Raw genomic sequence first — 19692 nt, 5'->3', positions numbered from 1 at the left:
TTTCGTGGATCTGTTTCCCAATTATCATCTCCGTACTTCGTTCGATATATCCTCTCCCTAGTAAAAAAAAAAAGTAAAGTAGTTAGTAAAAAATTGTTTCATTTACAAGATGACGATGAAAGTGAACTGAAATAAGTAAGATTCTATTTAGTTATGACCCACATGTATAAGTATAAGATAACCTTAACCACTTTTAATTAAAAAGTCGTTAACACTGTTAAATTAATATTGATGTAAACACCATGCATACGGCTGAAAAGAAATGGCCGTTTGTTAGCGTGTGAGTACTCTTGTATGTTCACTATCAGCTTAACAAAAGCATATAAAACAAACAAAAAGAAACACGTGATAAACCACAAGTATATGATTTTCGCTGGAACAATAAACCAAAGACGTATTTTACTTGACCAAAAAGAAAAAAGACGTATTTTGTATATATTATCACGTGAATAACGCATGGGCCATGCATGTGATGCTTACGTAATGAGATTTTTTGATAAATGCTTACGCAGTAGACCAACCGTGTCGGAGTCTGCTTACGTAGTGAGCTACGTTTTACATGTACAAACGTTTTTCAAAGAGCCACAAAAATACAAAGTCAAAAAGCTAATTACGCACCTTTCTGGAGATGAAAATACCCAATATTCCATTTGTGAAGTGCTACAACACAAGCAAGAGTAGAGGTGAGAATGTACATGTCATCTTCGCCGTCTTCGGCTTCGGCATCAGCCATTTGAGTATAACCACCGGAGTTTCCCCAGAAACCTTCTCTTGAGTTTTGATTGCACATAATCCAGTCTAGACAATCTTGGAACATCGGTTTAAGCTCATCATCACCTACGTTGTTGTCTTCTTCGATCATGGATAACCAAGCCGTGTCGTAGGCGGAAGGAGAGACAAATGAGTAAGGATCAAGATTAATGTTGGACAACTGTATTTCTTTCTTGATCTCACTGACCAAACCGTGGAGATCATCAGAGAAAGAACCGTAAGAGGACTTCATTGTTCTTGTACTTGTTTTTTTTTTTTTTTTTTTTTTTTTTTTTTTTNGTCTAGGAGGATAGTCTTTAAGATTGTGTGTTATAATGTATGGGTCACTAATCCGGTTGTGTTTATATAGAGGAAGCGAGTATGCCTATTGAGTTTAAATGTAAGAATGTGAAAAGTGTGTATAGTTTGAATATTTTAATGGTCTACTCCTCTATCATACGAAGGGTCAACTCCTCGCCTGGTCTTCCAATTAATAAATGCATACAAGGAATTATACTACATCCCCATGTGATCACAGATATCACGTAGAAATGTATCATTATGCGTTTATCTCGTTCTCACCTCACAAAAATTGTCAAAAAAAAAACAAATCAGAAAACAATACTGAAACTTAAAATATATATATATATATATATATATAGATATGTGTATCTCGTCAAAAATTGTCCAGTATCTTTACCGATATCTTTGTTTTAATTTCCATATATATTTTATTAGTTAATTATAAAACATTAAAAATAATATTCGTAGTGTAGTAATCTACAATATGTTAATGTCGTCGTGGATCCTTCCATATATAAATTTACATAGTGTATATCACTTCAACCTAATCAAATTAACAAAACTCAATTCAACGTAAAAACCTAATCAAATGTTATTCGTTGATATTTTTTTTTGTTCCAGAAATATTTAGGTCTCCTCCACACATTTTCTTCAATTGTGTCTCATCCTCCGCCGCTTCTGGTTAGAAGGACCGGCCCTCTCATCTGTACGGGGAAGTCATTTTCAAAGCCATCGTCAAAAGCGCTTCATCGGGATGCTCTCTGAAGTGACCTATATATTGGCATCGGTCATTTCTAAAACACCCTGACCCGGCGGTTCCGGGTCGTTACAACTTGCACCTTTGTACTTCTCAGAATAATCATTTTTCTCCCACAATATTTTGGTTTGATCTGGAGATTTATGATGATGTAATTATTTTTTGTTTATTGCAAATTGTAGTTGAAACAAGATTTACTGTATAATTTAGCATAAAATTGCCATGTTTTAGTTGTTACAATAAATGGTGTATCACAAAACAGAACCTTCGTGTTCGTCCATCTTTGGAAAATCAAATAACTATATAAGTTCTGCTTAGAAAGTGATAAAGTCTATTTGGTTGTTTCGGATAAGTCAGTCGTAACGAATCTCTTTTCTGTTTCAAATGGCAGAAAAGAAGAGATACTAAAAAAAAAAAGTAACAAATTAATTAAATATAAAAAAGACACTAGAGTAGTTGGTCGTGACTGTGAGGTAGGAGGATTGATCTGTAAGTAGAAGTAAATAAATTGTTATCGAGAAACATAGAAAACTGTCGATATTAGAAATAAAGAATTGGAAAAATTTTGTTTATTCAAATTTTTTATTTTGATAACAGGTTTTGGACATATGACCCAACATCTTTTGGGATCCGAGACCAAAGCAAGTTATATGGTGTGGTGTTAAGAACAATTCAAGCCAGCAACATCTAGACTTTTGCCTGAAATCTTTACTTGTTAAGTTATTGGCTTTTGGTAATTTTTCCTTTTTAATCAACGAATAAAGAGAGTAGTTTTAAGTTTTAAAAGTGTTATCGCTTGATTCACTTTCATAACTGCGAGTTTAAGTGATTCTTATATAATTGGCCAAAAATTACAGAGATTTATACTCAATTTTTAAATGAGAAAGTATGATAATCTAGTGATAAAATACATGTAAGCAAAAATTGTTAGAGATAGTATCAAAAGTATTCCCAACTCAATTGAATCACGTTAAATTGTATCATTATTATGTGAGATATAATTTTAAAACCTGCAAAACTTTAATTTTACCAGTCTGTAATTTTTTTTTGTTTATATGCTATAAATTAACAATATAATTTTCTTGATTTAAATGGAGAAGATATTGTTAAACAGTTTTCTTGATTTAAAGCTAAATAATATTAACGGAAATAAAAAATTAGGTTTATAAGATATTAACCTATATTTACATATGAAAAAGATTCATATTGTTTTAGACTTTTAGTATATCAATTTAAAAATATAGTTTGATCTACCTTTAAATTCGAAAAAAAGATTGAACATGTGGAAGGATCTGAAGGAATTATACTTTCATTTCCCCTGTATGGAGCAAAGACTGTTAATTTTACTGTCAAATAGTTTCCAAAATCTTCAAGATTGTTAGCAATACGTTCGTCCGACCATCGAGTTATGGTGTTCATATTGCATGTCTTTTAAGGATGCACCAACCGAAAATCCAACAGCGTTCTAGTTGCGGGATAGTCGAAAGTCAAATCAAAGAACGAAAAAAAGAAAAGGGAATTGGCGTTATATGCGTGAGACACAGAATACAAGTTCAAAAGAAGATCTATAACATTAAAAGAGGAAAATATCTACTGACTTTTCTATAAAATTAAATATTTATCGACTCTTCAAATGCCAAATCCAAGAAGATTTTTAATATTATACGTTCTTTAATTTGCGTATAGCACAAATGAATAGACTGATCGAGCTCGAATAACGATGTGTCTCTATGGTGTGGACCGTAGAAAACGTGAAACATGCAAAATTCATCATGAAATTTAAATACGTACTAGTACGACTGAAAATATTTAGTTCGTCTTGCCTTTAATTCTATAGTGGTATGGGATAGACAAAAGGTGGCCATATACACTACTATAAGTTGACCCCGTAACCTCGATCGGGAGGATACTTGTCCAAACTGTAGCGTACAATTTGTAATCTAACACACTCGGGAGAATGAAAAATATTTAACACATGTGAATTAATTAGCATAGTTTTACCGAACTATCCATTCTAAACCTCGGTAGAAGTATATCATACCATTTTCTTTTTTTTGGCGATCATATCATACCATTTTCTTTTTATCATGATTTCTGTTTCTAAATGAAAAAAAAAAAAGAAAGATAGAAGAGGATAGTCAAACCATCCAATTGTCTTCGGATCTAGTAGGATTTTTCCTTTTTTGTTGTTGTGCAAATGCTTGTTTTCATTTATCAGAAAAAATAATTACAAGATTTGGGAGTTTCGTTAAACTCAAAAGTTTAATACAAATTGTCGGAGACAAGAGTTGTAGGACAACTTGCCACATGGGAGCCAAATGTAAATCGGAGCTACATCCACGAGCACATAGCGAAATGAGAGAATAATCATTGTCGATAGACGGGTCCATAACCTCTAGTCTCGCCGGCTCATGACAACCTACGTAAAGTAGTAAGACAGTTGTGCAGTAGGGGCAGGCCCGGCTTAGCACATGTGCCGGGGGCGCAAGAGAACAGGGTCCAAGGATCCAAAATTCTTTTTACATGTTAATTTTTAAAATATATATATATATATATATATATATATATAGATAAGTTTGAGTGTAGTTTATAAAATAGCATTGGGTCTACTTAAACTTTGATCCGGGCCTGAGTAGGGGACAAAAGTTTTCTTCATATAAGAGGAGGGTTGCACCAAGCATCTCTTTATGAAGCCAGATGGGAGTCTGCATAAATCGATGATGTGAATACTAAGTTTTTTCCACAACGCTAGTTACTGTATTATTCTTGAAAAAAAAAAAGATCTATTTGATGATAGCAACAAATACATTCATTTACTTAACACAATTTTTTTTCGTGTCATGTTTTTACGGACTGTTTTTACCGATAATAGTTTGTTTTTAGTATTACGGTAATTGCGAATACAGAAACATTGCTTTCAGGAGTCATTTTAATTAAAAAACAAATCAAAATACTGTAGAAGATAATACTTGAAACATATATATTAACGTAAAACAAAAATGCTATGGTTCTCAATAAATTGAGGACGATTGTCTCCCGGAGTTAGAAATACGACAATTATTGTTTTGTACTACGTACCAGAGAAAGAAAAAAATCTAATCGAAAATAGTTGTGTGGGTACTAATTTTTTATCTTCTGAAAATATTATATTTTACGTGATTGTGAAGGAGTGGTAGATAGATGATTATAACTGCTAACGTGTATCGGATAATGACTAAAACGATGATATATAATAGTGTTAGATCGAAAAATGATCTAATTAATTTACTGTAGACAAATTAATAACGGAAAAATAACATTTAAAACTTTCAAAGTGTCATTGAATACCACTTTAAACCTTGAGATTTTTTTTACTAACACTATAACTTTTTAAAATGATTTTACTAACACTTTAAACCTTAAAACTAACTTTCTTGTTTGCACCACCATGAAAAATGGTGGAACAGTAATATCCGTAAACGTAAAATAGTTAAACTATGCTAGTTTGATTTAAATACTTGTTTAATTAATTTAATTTAATTTAATTATTTATTACGATTGATAAAAAAATTTAAAAATACATCAAAGCAAAAAATAATGAAGAATCAGAGGTAAAGTTTAAATATTTGACAAATGTAAAATTGAAAACGACAACATATTTAAAAGATTCATTGGTTTCCAATGTAAAGTCAATCGATTTGAATCAGAATCCATTGGAGATGCATTTATTAAAAAGATTAATAGTATGAAGAGTAAAGTCGTAAAAAATTTGTCTACAATGAAGATGAACACAAATTTATTTTTTATCTTTTTATTTATTTATAAAAACTAAAAGTAATTAAAATTTTAATTAAACCAATATAGTTTAACTATTTCGCATTGACGAATATTATTATTCTATTATTTTTTATGGCGGTATAAAAATAAAATTTAGTTTTAAAGTTTAAAGTGTTAATAAAATTATTTTAAAAATTTATAGTGTTCATGAAATTTTCTCAATGTTTGAAGTGTTATTCAGTGAGAAGGTTTAAAACGTGATTTTCTCGATGAAAAAGTGGTTGAACACTATACAGTATTTATGGAAGAATGACGGTTATGCAAAAATGCCAGTAAGCATAATACATGCTAGTTATTCATATTCAAATTGGAAAAATCAAACACGCTAATTTCATTTTCACGTGGAACCAGTCAAAGTCGGATTTGATTTGGCCACTGTGACCTGCATCAGAGGTTATTAATCAAATTCAAATGTGTATACTATCGAAAGAAAGAAAAAAGAAGACAATGATCCAACAAAATATTAATTAAGCCGTGTCCTTTCCAAGTTGTCCGGATCATGAAGAATATATAACTCCACCCATGTACCGACGATTAGCATTGCGCAACTGAAAGAAATTACTTTTCAGTTCAATATCTAACATTTTGTTACTTCTTGTATATTGATTCCATATAATTTTTCAAATTGTTTTACGTATGTAATTATTCCATAACTCGTTGAACACTACACAGTATTAATTATTCCATAACATTTTGTATACTTATTTTACGTATGCAATTTGGGGTTACGCAGTTTTACCAAAACCCTATTGAAAACTCGATATGAGTCTTTAATGTGGCCAAAATGGTTTTAATATTTTTAAATCACCACCAATTATGTGAGATTCAATATCTTCTAAATGTTAACGTACATTTGTTGATTAAGACTGAAACGTAAGGATACCAAAATTTTTCACACTTCAGAATATATTTTCTTTTAGGTTACTCTATTTATATATAATTTTTCACACTTATGAATGTATTTTCTGTATAGAGGAAACAAATTACATGAAACAAATTACATGATGCATGTATCATTATGAAGACTATTCAGTACTGAATACATTCATAAAATTTAGATTAATTAAGAAATTCGATTAAACGTTGGATAAATCTCGGAGAGTACTAATTATTTCCAAGTTGATGGGATCGTAAAGAGCCTTCTTAATGTCTTCAAGCATCTCCGTGTCCGAATCATAGCGATTCTTTTTGTTGAAGAACATCTCAAAAACTTTGTATAAAGACATGTGAATATCTTTGCACGGTTTAGACAAATCACTGAATTTATCCATTAGGACATACTCCATAAATTCTTTCCTCTTCGAATCAATTATCTTTTCAATATAAGCAATCGAATCCTCTATCTTCAAACCGCAGTGACTTTTCATGTGGAGCAGAACGGAGTTGATCTTGCGTTGTTCTTGTTCCTTCTGCAAATTTTAATATTACAAGAAGTTAAGTACAAGACGAGCACCTCATATGCCTCAAAGATAAAGATCACATAGCTTTCAATTTCGTCCAAAATAACTAACTAGAAAAGAACTACCTTATACTATATTTGAATTCGATATAGATATACCCAATTACATTTATAATATCTTCTCACCTTATTAAGTAGATATAGACTTAAACTTCAAACTGGTAAACTCAGCCTGGTTAGATTTTTCTGGCTGTCCCGCAAGCTGGTTGACATTATCCATTTTTTCTTTTTTTGATCAACCAGTTGACATGCCTCATAAGCTATTCTAATTGGAATGTCTAATCAACAATAATACATGGTAACCCTATATATGTAAAATGTATCCATGTATGATATATTAGTTCAGGTATTATAGAGATTGACATTACCTGGTAACTCTGTAGATCGTTAAGGAGTCGGGTAATGGTCATGAGCAATGCTGTTATGTCATCATAATTTCCGGGCTTGAGTTTGTGCTGGGGAAAACAAGATTCAATGAGACACAAAGTAGGAAGAACAATGGTATGTACTGCGATTGAGATCATTCCATTTTGAAGATATTCTTCTATCGACGGTATGTGTCCCTTCTTACTCCAATTGGCTTCACGTAGCCACGACTCAAATGTTTCGCTCCACTGCATAGTCATTATTTACTTCACTAATTCATCTATTCTGAAAATTTAGTTATTAGTATACTAATTTGGTCTTGCTTTTATTTAGTTAGTATTTTGGATCAAAGTTAAGAATCTTTTCCATAAAACTAGCGGTGAAAATACCCCTATAATAATTTTAAAGTAAGAAGCCGGTAAGATTTTGAATTATTTAGATTTGTTATATTGACGAAAACATTTAGTACGTACGAGAACGGTAAATATAATTTTGTACTCCACTATTTAGTATAATTTGATGTTATTTGTTTTAGTATTAAAACTAAGTATGTAGTTGTTTGAACAAGAAATCACATATCGATTACTTACTTGGCTATATAGTTACTTCAAGAATCAAGGTTAATCCACACATAAAACATGATTAAAACTAACAGTATCTTGAATTAGAAAGACTTACAATGTTGCGTAGATGGTCTGTTATGTCAGTTCCGTGACCTTTAAGGCAAGTTTCTGCAGTCTCTTTTACGAGATCATCAAGTGCTTTGAATATGATCTTGCCGTAACCTTTAAGCGCTTCTCCTTCCCATCTATATCATTTAGTAGTAGACAATATTTCAGTTTACAATCAATTGAGTAATTGACTCCCAGACGGATAGATAATTTATAATAATCACACGTGCATGACAATTTTTTTTAACCAATGTACCTTATAACAGCTTTAGTAAGTGCTCCCAATTCATCAAAAGATCCTTCTTCGTCAAAGAAATCATCAGCAACTGTAATAAGGATCCCACTCTTTGCCATTAGCTTACGAATATTAGTTGCGGTTTTAATAGGTAACGAAGTGCTTGATGAAGCTGCAAAATAGCAATATGTTGTCTTCTCTCTTCCGAATCCGATATCATTAAGTCCTGATTTCTTTACCCACCTGGCTCAAATTAAAATATATATCAACTTTATTTTCCATGATTGATATATAGGGTGTATAAGGCTCTCCATACTTACGTAATCAGGTCCTCCATCTCATGTCTATATACAGCTTGTCGAAGTTCAAAATTTCTCAGAGCGAGATGAGTAAATTTGTCGATAGATATACTGTGTAATAAGGTTCCAGTGATAAGAAAAAAAAAACCCTAGTATGAGTAAGTTTGTCGCTAGACATACAAAGTAATATTCAATTGCAAGTATCTTTATCATATTGCTTAAATACCGGATTAGAGAGGCTTTTCCAACTGAGAAAGCATTTGAGTCCTTGTCCTCAATCCACATCCTATGATCAAGATGTTTGAGTCGAGCCCTCCATGGAGAACTTATTTCATGTTTAATGTGAAAAATGGGCACAAATTGTTCATCAATAAAATGACTTTTGTTGAGAAATTTCCGAGAAAACTCTCTTGCTTCTTCCAGTTCACACTCTCCTGGAAACATGAGATCAGTTGCTCTGTAAACACTTAACATCACAAAGAATAAACATTCAGTGTTCGTCTCTAGATGATCTCGGATTTCTTCATCACTCAGGAACCAGCAAAAGCTCCCTAAATCAAGTTTGTGTGAAAAACAAAAATTAAATTTGAAATTGGTGGAATATAGTTACTTTTATATACATAGAAAATTAGTTATTTTACTAGGTAAAACATCATAGCCGTTCAATCTCAGCATTCGAAACTCCAGAGAGGCTTTGTGCAACTGATCTACTTTTGAACTTATGGGCATTGTCACGACATTCTCCTCCTCGTAGTTCCTAAGGAGAAAATAAAAGATAATATAAAAACCAAAATTTTAATTTGTGTATATAGAAAGTATTAATTACTTAACTATAAAGTATTAATGATCTTAAGAGTGTTTGTGACTATCCCTCACTTGTAAATTTGAAGGATAAAATGATCGATCTCTTCACCAAAGTACTCTGCTAAACCAAAGTTATCCATTATATTGACCATAGTGAGCTTGATGAGTTCTTCACTCAGTGGGTAAACTTGTGGCACTGTATTTAATAGATAACCATAAGGAATACAAATAACGATTATCAAGCTATTAATACCTTTTTCTTGATTAAAGATTTGAAAAAAAAAAAAAAAAATTAACCTCCATCGGGACATCTTTGTACGAGAGATTTCAGATAAGCCAGACACTGGGTATTTCTTGAGAGCATATACGCTGCTGCAGTTGCTGAGGGTGATTGAAACAAAGAGCCATCTGAATCACCAAGTTTCTGAATGATGTCTTTTTGATTTTTGGCGTATAACGTAGATGGCAATACTTCTAAATATGCGAGCAGGGACTGCTGATTGTGACGGTCATCCACAAGTTTTTCTCTAAACAAAGTTGGTTAGGTAATTGACCAAAAAGGTAAATGACCAATTAACTACCATATAAGATACAAGAATAAACAATTGGTTTTTTAGCTGGAAATCTATTTGCAATTATTTGTGTTAGATAGGGAATCATGATTCCTCACATTAGTTTCATGTGTATATCATTTACTTTTAAGCATGACTAGATAATCAGAGCCGTGCCTTATGCTTTGTAAAAAAGGCATTTGCCTTAGACCACACAAAAAAAATAATCAAAGATAGGTCACATTTTTATTTGTAAACTAGATTGAGCATTTTTTATGTAGTATTTTAGGAAAATTTTGGAAACAAAATTCAACATTCATACAAATTTTTTTTTTCCCCTTTACATAAGCTATCATATCTAATAACTTACTCTTTAAAGTTTTTTTTAAAAAAAGTTAATAATAATTCTTTGTTTTTATAACCAAAAAATCTCTCTTAAAAATAAAATATGTGAAGCTTCATTTTAAAATTTTTGCCTTAGGTCTCTACAGACCTTGGCACAACACTATAGATAATTTTATGCCATTAAGATTGTTAATTTGTAAGTTTATATTCCCTCTTTCATTTTAAATGATATTTTAGCTAACAAAAATTGTTTCGTTATAAGTGATGTTTTTAATTTTCTATGCAAAAAAGTAAATGGATTGAATTTTTTAACCAATCATATTTTACTGATGTTATCTTATTAGAAACCTTAAACACCACTTAAAATTTAACAGAAGGAGTATTAGATTTTGGCACGTACCGTTGGAGAATCTTTTTACGCTGGAATAACAAGTTATTTATCATTCGTTTCGCTCGAGTAGAGAAGAGAAATCGTAGGCCAAGTTGTTCAGCAATCTCGAGGAGTCCAGTGAACATGAGAACCAGCCAACGAGGACAAGATCCCTTCATGTTAGGGTTGGTATATTTCCCAATAATACTCTCCATACTTCTTTCTATGTATCTCTTCCCTATATATTTAATTCATGATGTATAACATATATGCCCCATTTAATCTCAAAAAAGATTACTATAAAATTCATTTGGGGATTTGAAATATATATTTAATAAATGATTAGCATGAAGTAATTTTCTATTGATATAGTATAATACTCCTTCATATTTTAATAAATGCACACAGCTTACAGAAAAATATATTGAATTTTAGTTTTGATACCAAACAAATAAATTTAATTAGGAAAAAATTGATGAAAGACACGTCACATTTTTCCCATTTAACAAAAAAAAAAGAAAAAAAAATCCACGTATTTAGAATTTGTGCAAAGACACGGCACACGTGTGCATGTGAAACGTACGTAATGGATGCAATGTGAAATGTACGAAAGGTTTTTATTCAAATCAACCACACGTGCAAACCAAAAAGATAACTAAGCCCATGGCGAAACAAGTCAGCATAACGCTTACCTTTGTGGACATGAAGACTTCCAATGTTCCATTTGCGAAGTGCTACAACACATGCAAGTGTAGAAGTGAGTGTTTCGTCTCCATTTTCATCTCCGAGCCTCCCCCATAATCCTTCTATAACATTCTGATTGTTCAGAATCCAATCTACATAACCTTGAAACATTGGTTGTAGAGTATCGTCATCTTCAATCATGGCTAGCCAAGCTGTGTCATAAGCTGAGGGCGAGACAAACGAGTAAGGATTCGTATTAAAGTTATCCAATTCAAATGTATCTCTCTTGATCTCCTCAGCTATAAAGTAGAGATCGGAAGTAAAATGACTCTTGAATTTCATTGTTTTTAGATTCTTTCTTTCTTGAAATGTCTTAGCTTTTGTCAAAAAAAAACAAATGTTTTTAGCTTCGTATATTATTGTTCACGAAATTTTGGGTCTTTATAGAGAGTCTAGAGGGCTTCGATGAGCTTTCAAAAAAACCATAATCAATAATGTGAAAATGCAATTAAAAAGCCTCACGAAAAAATAAAATAGAAACCCCCATATATTGACAAAAACATTGTCCTTCTCGATAATCTGTCCTCCCAATGTTTATTCAAATTGGAAAGAACCAGATCCACATACATTTTTTTGATATAAACGTACGGGTGATTTGAAGATTGCAAGATTATTCGTTAAGCACGAAAATCTCCGAATAAAAAAAAGTCAATTCTCTTATTCATTGAAATCTCTTTAGTTAGACCTATTAAAACCAAGAAAAAGATAGAAAATCTCTATATTGTTAATCAATATTAAGACTAAATAAAACTCAAAATATATGTAACAAAAAAAAAACACAAAAGCCTCTTGACAAAAAAAAGAAGAACAACACATACAACACAAAGCTTGAAATTTGTTTTTTCCTTATTTTAGTTTGGTAAGCGCTAAAATATAATTATAGAAAGAAAAAAAGAAATTAAAGAAAAATTATCTGAAATTTACGATGTATCAGGTGTCCTTGGTCAGAAAATTCGTCTTTAAATCTATGATGGGTTGACGTTCATAATTTTCCGCATCAATGCGTTGACTCTCACATAAACTGTAGTTCTTAATAATTTCAGAACTCTTATTTGGATAGATATGATGAAAATATGTTTATGTTCATTTTGCTTATCTTATCTTGAAGAATCATTGGTGAAATGAAATTCTACTCAATTCACAATTATCAATCAATTTATCAATAAACCATATATATATATATATATCTACGTGGATACGATAGTACTCACTCCTTTCTCTCCACAAATAGACCTTTCACCATGAAAGGTAGATCTTGCCATAATTATGACATTCATTATTATTTTATTTTTTTTTGTCTTTTTGAATTGAAAGTAAAATTGTACTCAACCAAAAAACTCTTTGTACAATGAATACTTCAGTTTGTTTAAAGTTGGTTTGAGATAAACATTAAGAACTGAGAAGAAAGTTGAAAAGATAGATCAAGATACTTCCTACGAGTTGTGTCGAGTGGAGAACCAAAGCTATAGGCCGTCGGCGTAGCGTTGGTCTCCCATGGTTGTGATCGAGCTGAGACGGTTTTTGATATTCTTATCAATGTGCTTGATAAATCAAGCTTGCGATGCACGGATCTCACCGTGTCATCTTGCATTTTGTTCCCGCCATAGATGGTACATGGTGGATTGAAACAAGTATCGAAACAGAAATAGGTGGAGGCGTAGGAGTGATTGGCTTGTGAGTAAAGCAACCAATTGGCTCCAATCTGTGGAATAGTTTGCGTTAAGGAGAGGCAGAGCTAAGGTCCTTCATACTCCTGCAGCAAATGGGCAAGAGAGAATTAAGTGATCCATGGACTCTTCAGCATTGTCACGGAAGCTGCATGCCACTTGCTGTTCCGAGTTACATTTTTTTGTTCTGTCGCATGTGGACAGCCGGTTATGTAACGCAAGCCACATCATAACATTCATTATCGGTTTTTAGTAGGAAAATAAACTCTAAAATAGAATAAGCATTAGACAAGAATATAAATAATCAATTAATTAGTAACAAATAATTATCCTAGATATGCTGCATCAATTTGCAAGCTTTAGCTAAATTACATAACAATTCACACATTGTTACCATAATGACATAAAATCAATCATGTGAAAAACGTGATAGATAGAGAGAACTCATAAACTACAAATATAGACAAAAACATGTCCTTCTTGAGAGACTCTGGCCTGAAAATCTCTACGCCTCATGTTTTTCTTTCAAGTCTTAATGTTCAATCTATATCATTGATGATATACAAAATATCAATATAAGTTTGTACAACTTGTGAAGAAGCAGAACCACACATACATTAGGAGTTTACGACCTTTCCTAGCCCATTAAATAAATTAAATATGATGTATGATGTATCAAGACTACTATTATCGTACTCTACTGTGAAATTTTGGGGACCATGTAATTAATGCATGGGTTAAATTTGTGATGACTGGTACAAAGATCCAGAAACTATAAGAACATCTCCACATGGAAAGAAAGTAATAGTACGAATAGATTCTTCTTTTTCTTTTTCTATTGGTTTTCGGGGAATATTTTTCTATTGGTTGTAACTTGTTTGGTTGTAACTAACAAGTTACAAACTTAATGATCATTATAAGAGCACGTGATTAGTTTTTATTTCATGCTAAGAAGGACTGATAATGAATACATATATAGTTTTTTTTGTAATTAAGAACACGTGATTGCTTTTTAATTCTGGTGCTCAAAATCCATACCTGGTCAGATGGGGTATTAGATAAAACTGACACAAAGGCTAATGCATTACATGATACAAATGTTGGTGGAGCAGACACAAAGGATGAAGTATTACTTGATACAATTGTTGTACATCAAACCTTAAGTAGCACTTGGTGATCATGCTGACATAGTGATTGATACAAAGCAGAGAAGATAAGGTGTTGAATCAAGAACCTTGCAGTTAGATATATCAGAGGATATGTCAAACGTCTGAAGCAGTTCTTGTACTAGTTCCGACGTTAAAAGAGGAAGTAGTACAAGAAGCTGAATTGAAGAGTTTGAGTACATAAGCTTAAGGCCGATTTGGACAAGCCAAGTGGCAGCTGCTGAGCTCGATAAACATCTTGAATGGAAGATTCAAGATGGGATCATGGAGAGAAACTTTCCTATTTGTTGTATAATAGAAAATTCCTATTTGTTGTATAATAGGAAAATTTGTGTGCAATTGTTAATCTCCCAATTCCTATTTGTTGTATAATATTTTTTTTATTTGTTGTACAATAGGAAAGTTGTCAATCCTATGGGTTTTGCAATTGATATAAATACCAAGAAGCGGTTTCATAAAGACTTGCGTGCTTCAAAGTATTCTCGAGAGATGCACACAAGATGTGTGATGTCGCCCCATCAACAAGATAGAGAGATCTTTTGATAGTTTATTCATTTAGAAAATAAAGATAGACATAGTAGTGTTAGGCAAAGTAGTGTTTGTATCATATGCAGTTGTGATTGCAATTTTGTTCTGTACTAGGTCCCGGAGATGTAGACAAAACCAAATCCCGTTAACAAAGCTCATGCGTTATTTACTTTTAAAAAATGTGTAGACACTCACCAAAAATAAGCAACGAAGATGGTCTTAGGTCTCAATTCAAAGGTTTTGGTTCTTCGTTTTTTGACAAGTGAATTTAGATTATATCTTCTGTCTAGCTATGCTAAATTAAGCTGATTTGCAACAAAAACAACTTGCATTGCTTTCCTCCTGCACTTGTCATTATTAGTTGACACTTCTTAACAAATTCTGTCAAAATTGGTTTCAAAATTCTTCAGGAAGTTTGATTCTTCAATATTAAACAATTAACAACCAACAGAATAGAACGAGGCAAAAACAAACATCATCTTTTGTAATTCTTTGTAGTTCAGTTTTAATAAAGTAAGGGGAACGGTTTGTTCCCTTGTTCACACCAAAAAAAAAAAATTTACAACCAACAGTTTTGAAAAAAAAAAAATCATAAAAAAAATGAACGGGCCTAAAAGGGACGCATAAATCGAAGACTCATATGGACAGTGTTTAAACGGATCAATAAATAAATGAGCCTAAATGGATTAGTCAATTAGTATTTGATAGACAGGGCTTGGAAGGACCGGGTATGTCCGTTTAACATCACTAAGTGAGAAGCCAAAAAACAACTCTGCAAATGAGGTTAGAAAAAAGCTAAAAATTTCAGCAACTTCGTACATGGCTTAGTCTTTGTCTAGTTTAGTAGTTTTACTTCGAATATTAATAAGGTGATAGATAAAGAATGATGTTGGGGCCTTTTGAGTAACTTGCCTGCACGATGGGATGAAATGGAATTATTTGGGTCTTTGAAATATCAACTTTGTTCTCTTCTCTCTTGGGGAAATTAATCTGTTACATGCTTTAAATCTCGGCTGGTTTGCATTGTAAGTCTGTAGAAAGTGTTTTTTTTTTTTTTTCATCAAACATTTTCTTCATTCCATCTTTCCTGATATATTACGTAAAATAAAATAAAAAAATATTTTGAACCAAGTTGCATTAAAGGAAGAACAGATTGATGTACCTCAAGACATAAACGTGTAGCATATTTAATATAGGTAACTTATCTAGGGAAAAGTATACTATCAGTATTAGCTTCTGTTATTAGTATACATCTTGCAACTATGGAGTTAAAAGAAACGTATACACCTTTCTTACGTAAACTATAAACATATACGTATACATATGTGAGATCGTGTGAGTGTGTATGTGTGTATATATATATTCCCAGAGATGATATCTGTGTAAACTATATGTGCATTAATACATACATACATATCTATATAGATTACGAGTGCCAATTCATGTTAGGAAGCTGAAACGCCTGTCTTAAAACCCCATGATCACCTAGTGACGACGTCGTATCCATAACTCCATTTGCATGAAATCCCGAACTCTGAGGAATCTCACTAAGCATTGAAACAAAAGAGACATTGTAGTTGTCATTGTTGAGATCACCTGTATGATGAAACCTTTTGCTCGATAGGAAAGATCCGAATGAAGATGATCCCGAGGCCTCGTGACCCATCCGGTACTGACCACACAACGAACGTTTGTCTGAAGAGACGACCATACCGTCGAAAAAGTGTTCCTCGTTGTTGTTGTTGTTGTTGTTGCTGTTGTTGCTGTTGTTGTTGTTGTTGTTGTTGTTATTATTGTTGTTGTCGTTGTTGTCTAGAACTGATGTGGAAGAAGAATTAGCAGATGATTTTGAGAGCATTCCTTCCATTAGATCTTCTCTTAGTAATACTCTCTCCATAGTTGGTCGTTGTGAACTATTCTTCTTATAGATCCTACATAGAACCCAATCGTCTAGCTGCAAAGTTTTGATTTGTGGTACATTAATCAACACACCAAACTATGCATATTGTATGTATAATAATAACGTCAGCTGGCATTGATTTAACGAGTAAAGTATCCTAGTTTTCCCAAAATAGATTTCGATATAAGTTTCCCACGTGAAACAATATTGTAGATTAGAATTCAATTAAAATTGTGGAAAATAACACATATTTAAATTGATGAACTACATATTTTAGGCTACTGAAACAATGTGCTAATATATTTAGGGTTATTTTAGATTTCTTATGAGGTTTTTTGCATAGTAGCTAAACATTTCATTACTCAGGAACAAAAACATTTTTCATGTGTTGAAATGGTATCTTAGAATCTATATACGGAGACTCAAATTTGATAACCCAAAAATTTCTAGTGGATGTTAAGATCGTTGTGCATACCCGTAGTGAGTTTTTCCTTGTCGTGGCTATGTCAGGTGGCTTAGGCGTGGTGCTAAGGTTACCATCGGTGAGGCGATATTCATGCATGATCCAATCTGTTTTTATCCCTTTAGGAGGTTTTCCACCGTAAAAAACAAGCGCTTTCTTGACGCCAACCTTGTGACTATTGCACGTAAATATCGGTTTATCTGTTCCAGTGGCTTTCCAATAACCGGAAGTTGCTGCTCGATTCGGCCTAACCCCATTCGGATACTTCCGGTCCCGAGGAGTAAAGAAGTACCACTCGTGCTCTCCAAAACTCGCCTTGCCTAAAATCATTCACAAATTAAATACCATCAGCCAAGTGATCATAGTTATTTACACCAAATTAATTTTAAATAGTAGTTATAGATTTCAGTGGTGTAAAATTAGTTTAGTACATTTTAATCCAAACATTAAGCATAAATTAGGAACAATATAATATAGCATATATACTTGGAAGCTCCCAAGGATCGAACTTGTAAAGATCAATCTCGGCAATGATTGAGACCGGAAGTGGAACAGAAGTAGCTTTCTTCTTAAGGTAATGAACCACTAGTTCCTCATCAGTCGGGTGAAACCGAAACCCGGGAGGGAGATGCGGATGGCCCGACCCTATGCTCGAATCCCCCATGTTTTCCATCAACTCAGTTCACGAAATCAGTCTCATGATCCTCGAGAGATTAATAAGTTGGAAGAGATCAGTATAAATCTATCGTAAGAAGAGGCGAGAAGAAATATTATAGTAGGTGTTAGGTTTGTGTGAGCATATGAGTACCGAACTGGGGTGGGTCCCTTGACGAGAAAATGACACGTGGCTAATCGTGGGGCCCAGAATCAGCGGCCAATAGGCATTAAACTTTGGAGAAAAGGCAGGTTTTTTTCGAACTGCCTTATGTCATGCCTTTCTTATGCTACACATCACGCACATACCTCTTTTTGGTATATATTTTCTTTTGTAAGATTTTATAAAAAATTATAAATTGTAGAGTTATTTCTTATATATATTTTTAGTCCAACTGATCATATTTATGATCTATTTAGGCTATTATGATTATATATATATGCGGATTTGTTAGAAATACCTACTTTAAGATACTTATTTTAAAAAATATCTTTTTTTTTTTAAACATTTTTATTTTTACATTGATAATTTTAAAAGTATTTAATATATATAACTACAGTAATCCAAAACTTTCAAATTATTTCTCGTTCCAAAGGTAATGGCGAGTTGCCCTATAAGGTATACGAGTCCAAATTATATAAGCTGTTTAACAAATGGATTCGCCATGAGTACAAACAAGTTTAAAACATTTAGCAGCATGAATTCTTATGCAGGACAGCGAATGAGTGGTCTTTTGATGATATAGGGTTAAGTTGTCGTCGGAAGGTACGGTGGCCACTGGAATCAGCTCGTTGCATGCAGCCACTACACGAGGTGTATGTACTAATATTCTTTGTCGAAGAAGAAGGACGCTATTCAGGAGATTATTGTCCTGGGTTTGCTAGGATGTTTTCTTACATTTCGGTGGACGTCACTAGGACGTGGTAATATAAAAAGATCACATGAGTTCACATTGAGGTATGCCTATAATCTTAACTAATGGGCGTCATGCTGAAGTGGTAGGGTAGGCCACTTGGCATGCCCCTTAAAACCAAAAATGCTAGGGCCTCAAAGGAATTTTAATGAAAGGATCATGGGCCTGCCTTTTGAGTCAACGATGCTATACGTATACCAGCCTGACCTAAGAGTTTGGGTTGATTGAATTGAGGTTTTGCTGAGATATGGGTTACATTAGGCTAGGGTTTTTGGCCTACAATAGTTAGATTTTTTTGTGATACTTCTTTTTGACACTATGCATGATTGACTGATTGTCATCAGAGTCTCCAAAAGACTTATTCTTTGGACGGTTCAGCGTATTCGACGAGACTAATATTCAATATGGTTGTGGGTCGGGTTATTACCGCATCTCCGCCTTGTTGAACATGGATGTGTTAACATCTTTGTTCCTTATTTATAAAGGAATTCTATCAAAATATTCTAAGGTGCCTCATAGAAATACTTTGTTATAGTTAATTATTTAAGTTTGATAAAATTTATTGTAGACTATATATTGTAATATAAATATGTTTGACCCATGCTTTTTTAAGTGAAAAATCAAAAACCTAAACACAATCTTCTAAATATATATATATATATATATATATATATAATATTTGGGAACATATATAAGCCCATTGAGCCTATTATTTCAGTGAGCAATTATAATTTTATCATTGGATTTTCAATGCTAAATTTCAAAAATACCCCAATGTGCGCAAAAAGGGAATTCTATGTTATGATTTTACAAAAATACCTTTTTATATTTTGATAAATTTCAATAAATATAAGTTAATAAATATAAATATAAGGTAATTTACTTTTTTCTTTTGATTATAATACTGAATATTAATGTTAATGTTAGCAT

The 19692-nt window shown here is 32.6% G+C and overlaps 3 protein-coding genes across 4 annotated transcripts in view; all 3 read right to left on the bottom strand.

Moving 5' to 3' along the window:
* LOC104705154 ((E,E)-geranyllinalool synthase-like) overlaps positions 1–1024 on the bottom strand; it is a 4512-nt gene extending 3488 nt beyond the window's left edge. The window contains exon 1 of the mRNA XM_019227201.1: positions 614–1024. Coding sequence (XP_019082746.1) covers positions 614–1003 — 390 coding nt within the window. The 5' untranslated portion in view covers positions 1004–1024. The remainder of the gene's footprint in view (positions 1–613) is intronic.
* Positions 6625–11808, bottom strand: LOC104703701 ((E,E)-geranyllinalool synthase-like). Of its 2 annotated transcripts, none has more exons than XM_010419758.2 (11): positions 11419–11808; positions 10757–10964; positions 9758–9987; positions 9533–9656; positions 9298–9413; positions 8883–9207; positions 8678–8767; positions 8379–8600; positions 8130–8259; positions 7454–7699; positions 6625–7035 (listed from the first exon to the last, which is right to left on the bottom strand). In XM_010419758.2, exons 1-11 carry the CDS (start codon positions 11750–11752, stop codon positions 6703–6705), a joined length of 2358 nt encoding a protein of 785 aa, XP_010418060.1. In that variant the 5' UTR covers positions 11753–11808; the 3' UTR covers positions 6625–6702. The 2 variants fall into 2 exon arrangements, with proteins under 2 accessions (XP_010418060.1, XP_010418061.1); XM_010419759.2 differs by having other exon boundaries at positions 7454–7540.
* LOC104703700 (NAC transcription factor 25-like) lies at positions 16000–17931 on the bottom strand. Its single transcript, XM_010419757.2, has 3 exons — positions 17681–17931; positions 17207–17514; positions 16000–16785 (listed from the first exon to the last, which is right to left on the bottom strand). Exons 1-3 carry the CDS (start codon positions 17865–17867, stop codon positions 16258–16260), a joined length of 1023 nt encoding a protein of 340 aa, XP_010418059.1. The 5' UTR covers positions 17868–17931; the 3' UTR covers positions 16000–16257.

The sequence above is a fragment of the Camelina sativa genome, chromosome 7, assembly GCF_000633955.1.
Source record: "Camelina sativa cultivar DH55 chromosome 7, Cs, whole genome shotgun sequence".
Lineage (NCBI taxonomy): Eukaryota > Viridiplantae > Streptophyta > Magnoliopsida > Brassicales > Brassicaceae > Camelina > Camelina sativa.
This window is presented reverse-complemented; position numbering and strand designations above follow the sequence as displayed.

What these genes read in the sequence shown, in the direction of transcription:
- LOC104703701 (XM_010419758.2), bottom strand. Translation starts at nt 11,752, where the DNA reads ATGAAATTCAAGAGTCATTTTACTTCCGATCTCTACTTTATAGCTGAG. An exon ending in ACAAAGATGTCCCGATGGAG is followed by an intron (nt 9,657 to 9,757) that starts GTTAATTTTTTT and finishes TATTAAATACAG; the next exon opens with TGCCACAAGTTTACCCACTG. An exon ending in CTTACTAAAGCTGTTATAAG is followed by an intron (nt 8,260 to 8,378) that starts GTACATTGGTTA and finishes TAAATGATATAG; the next exon opens with ATGGGAAGGAGAAGCGCTTA.
- LOC104703700 (XM_010419757.2), bottom strand. Translation starts at nt 17,867, where the DNA reads ATGGAAAACATGGGGGATTCGAGCATAGGGTCGGGCCATCCGCATCTC. An exon ending in CGATCCTTGGGAGCTTCCAA is followed by an intron (nt 17,515 to 17,680) that starts GTATATATGCTA and finishes GAATGATTTTAG; the next exon opens with GCAAGGCGAGTTTTGGAGAG. An exon ending in CAAGGAAAAACTCACTACGG is followed by an intron (nt 16,786 to 17,206) that starts GTATGCACAACG and finishes AAAACTTTGCAG; the next exon opens with CTAGACGATTGGGTTCTATG.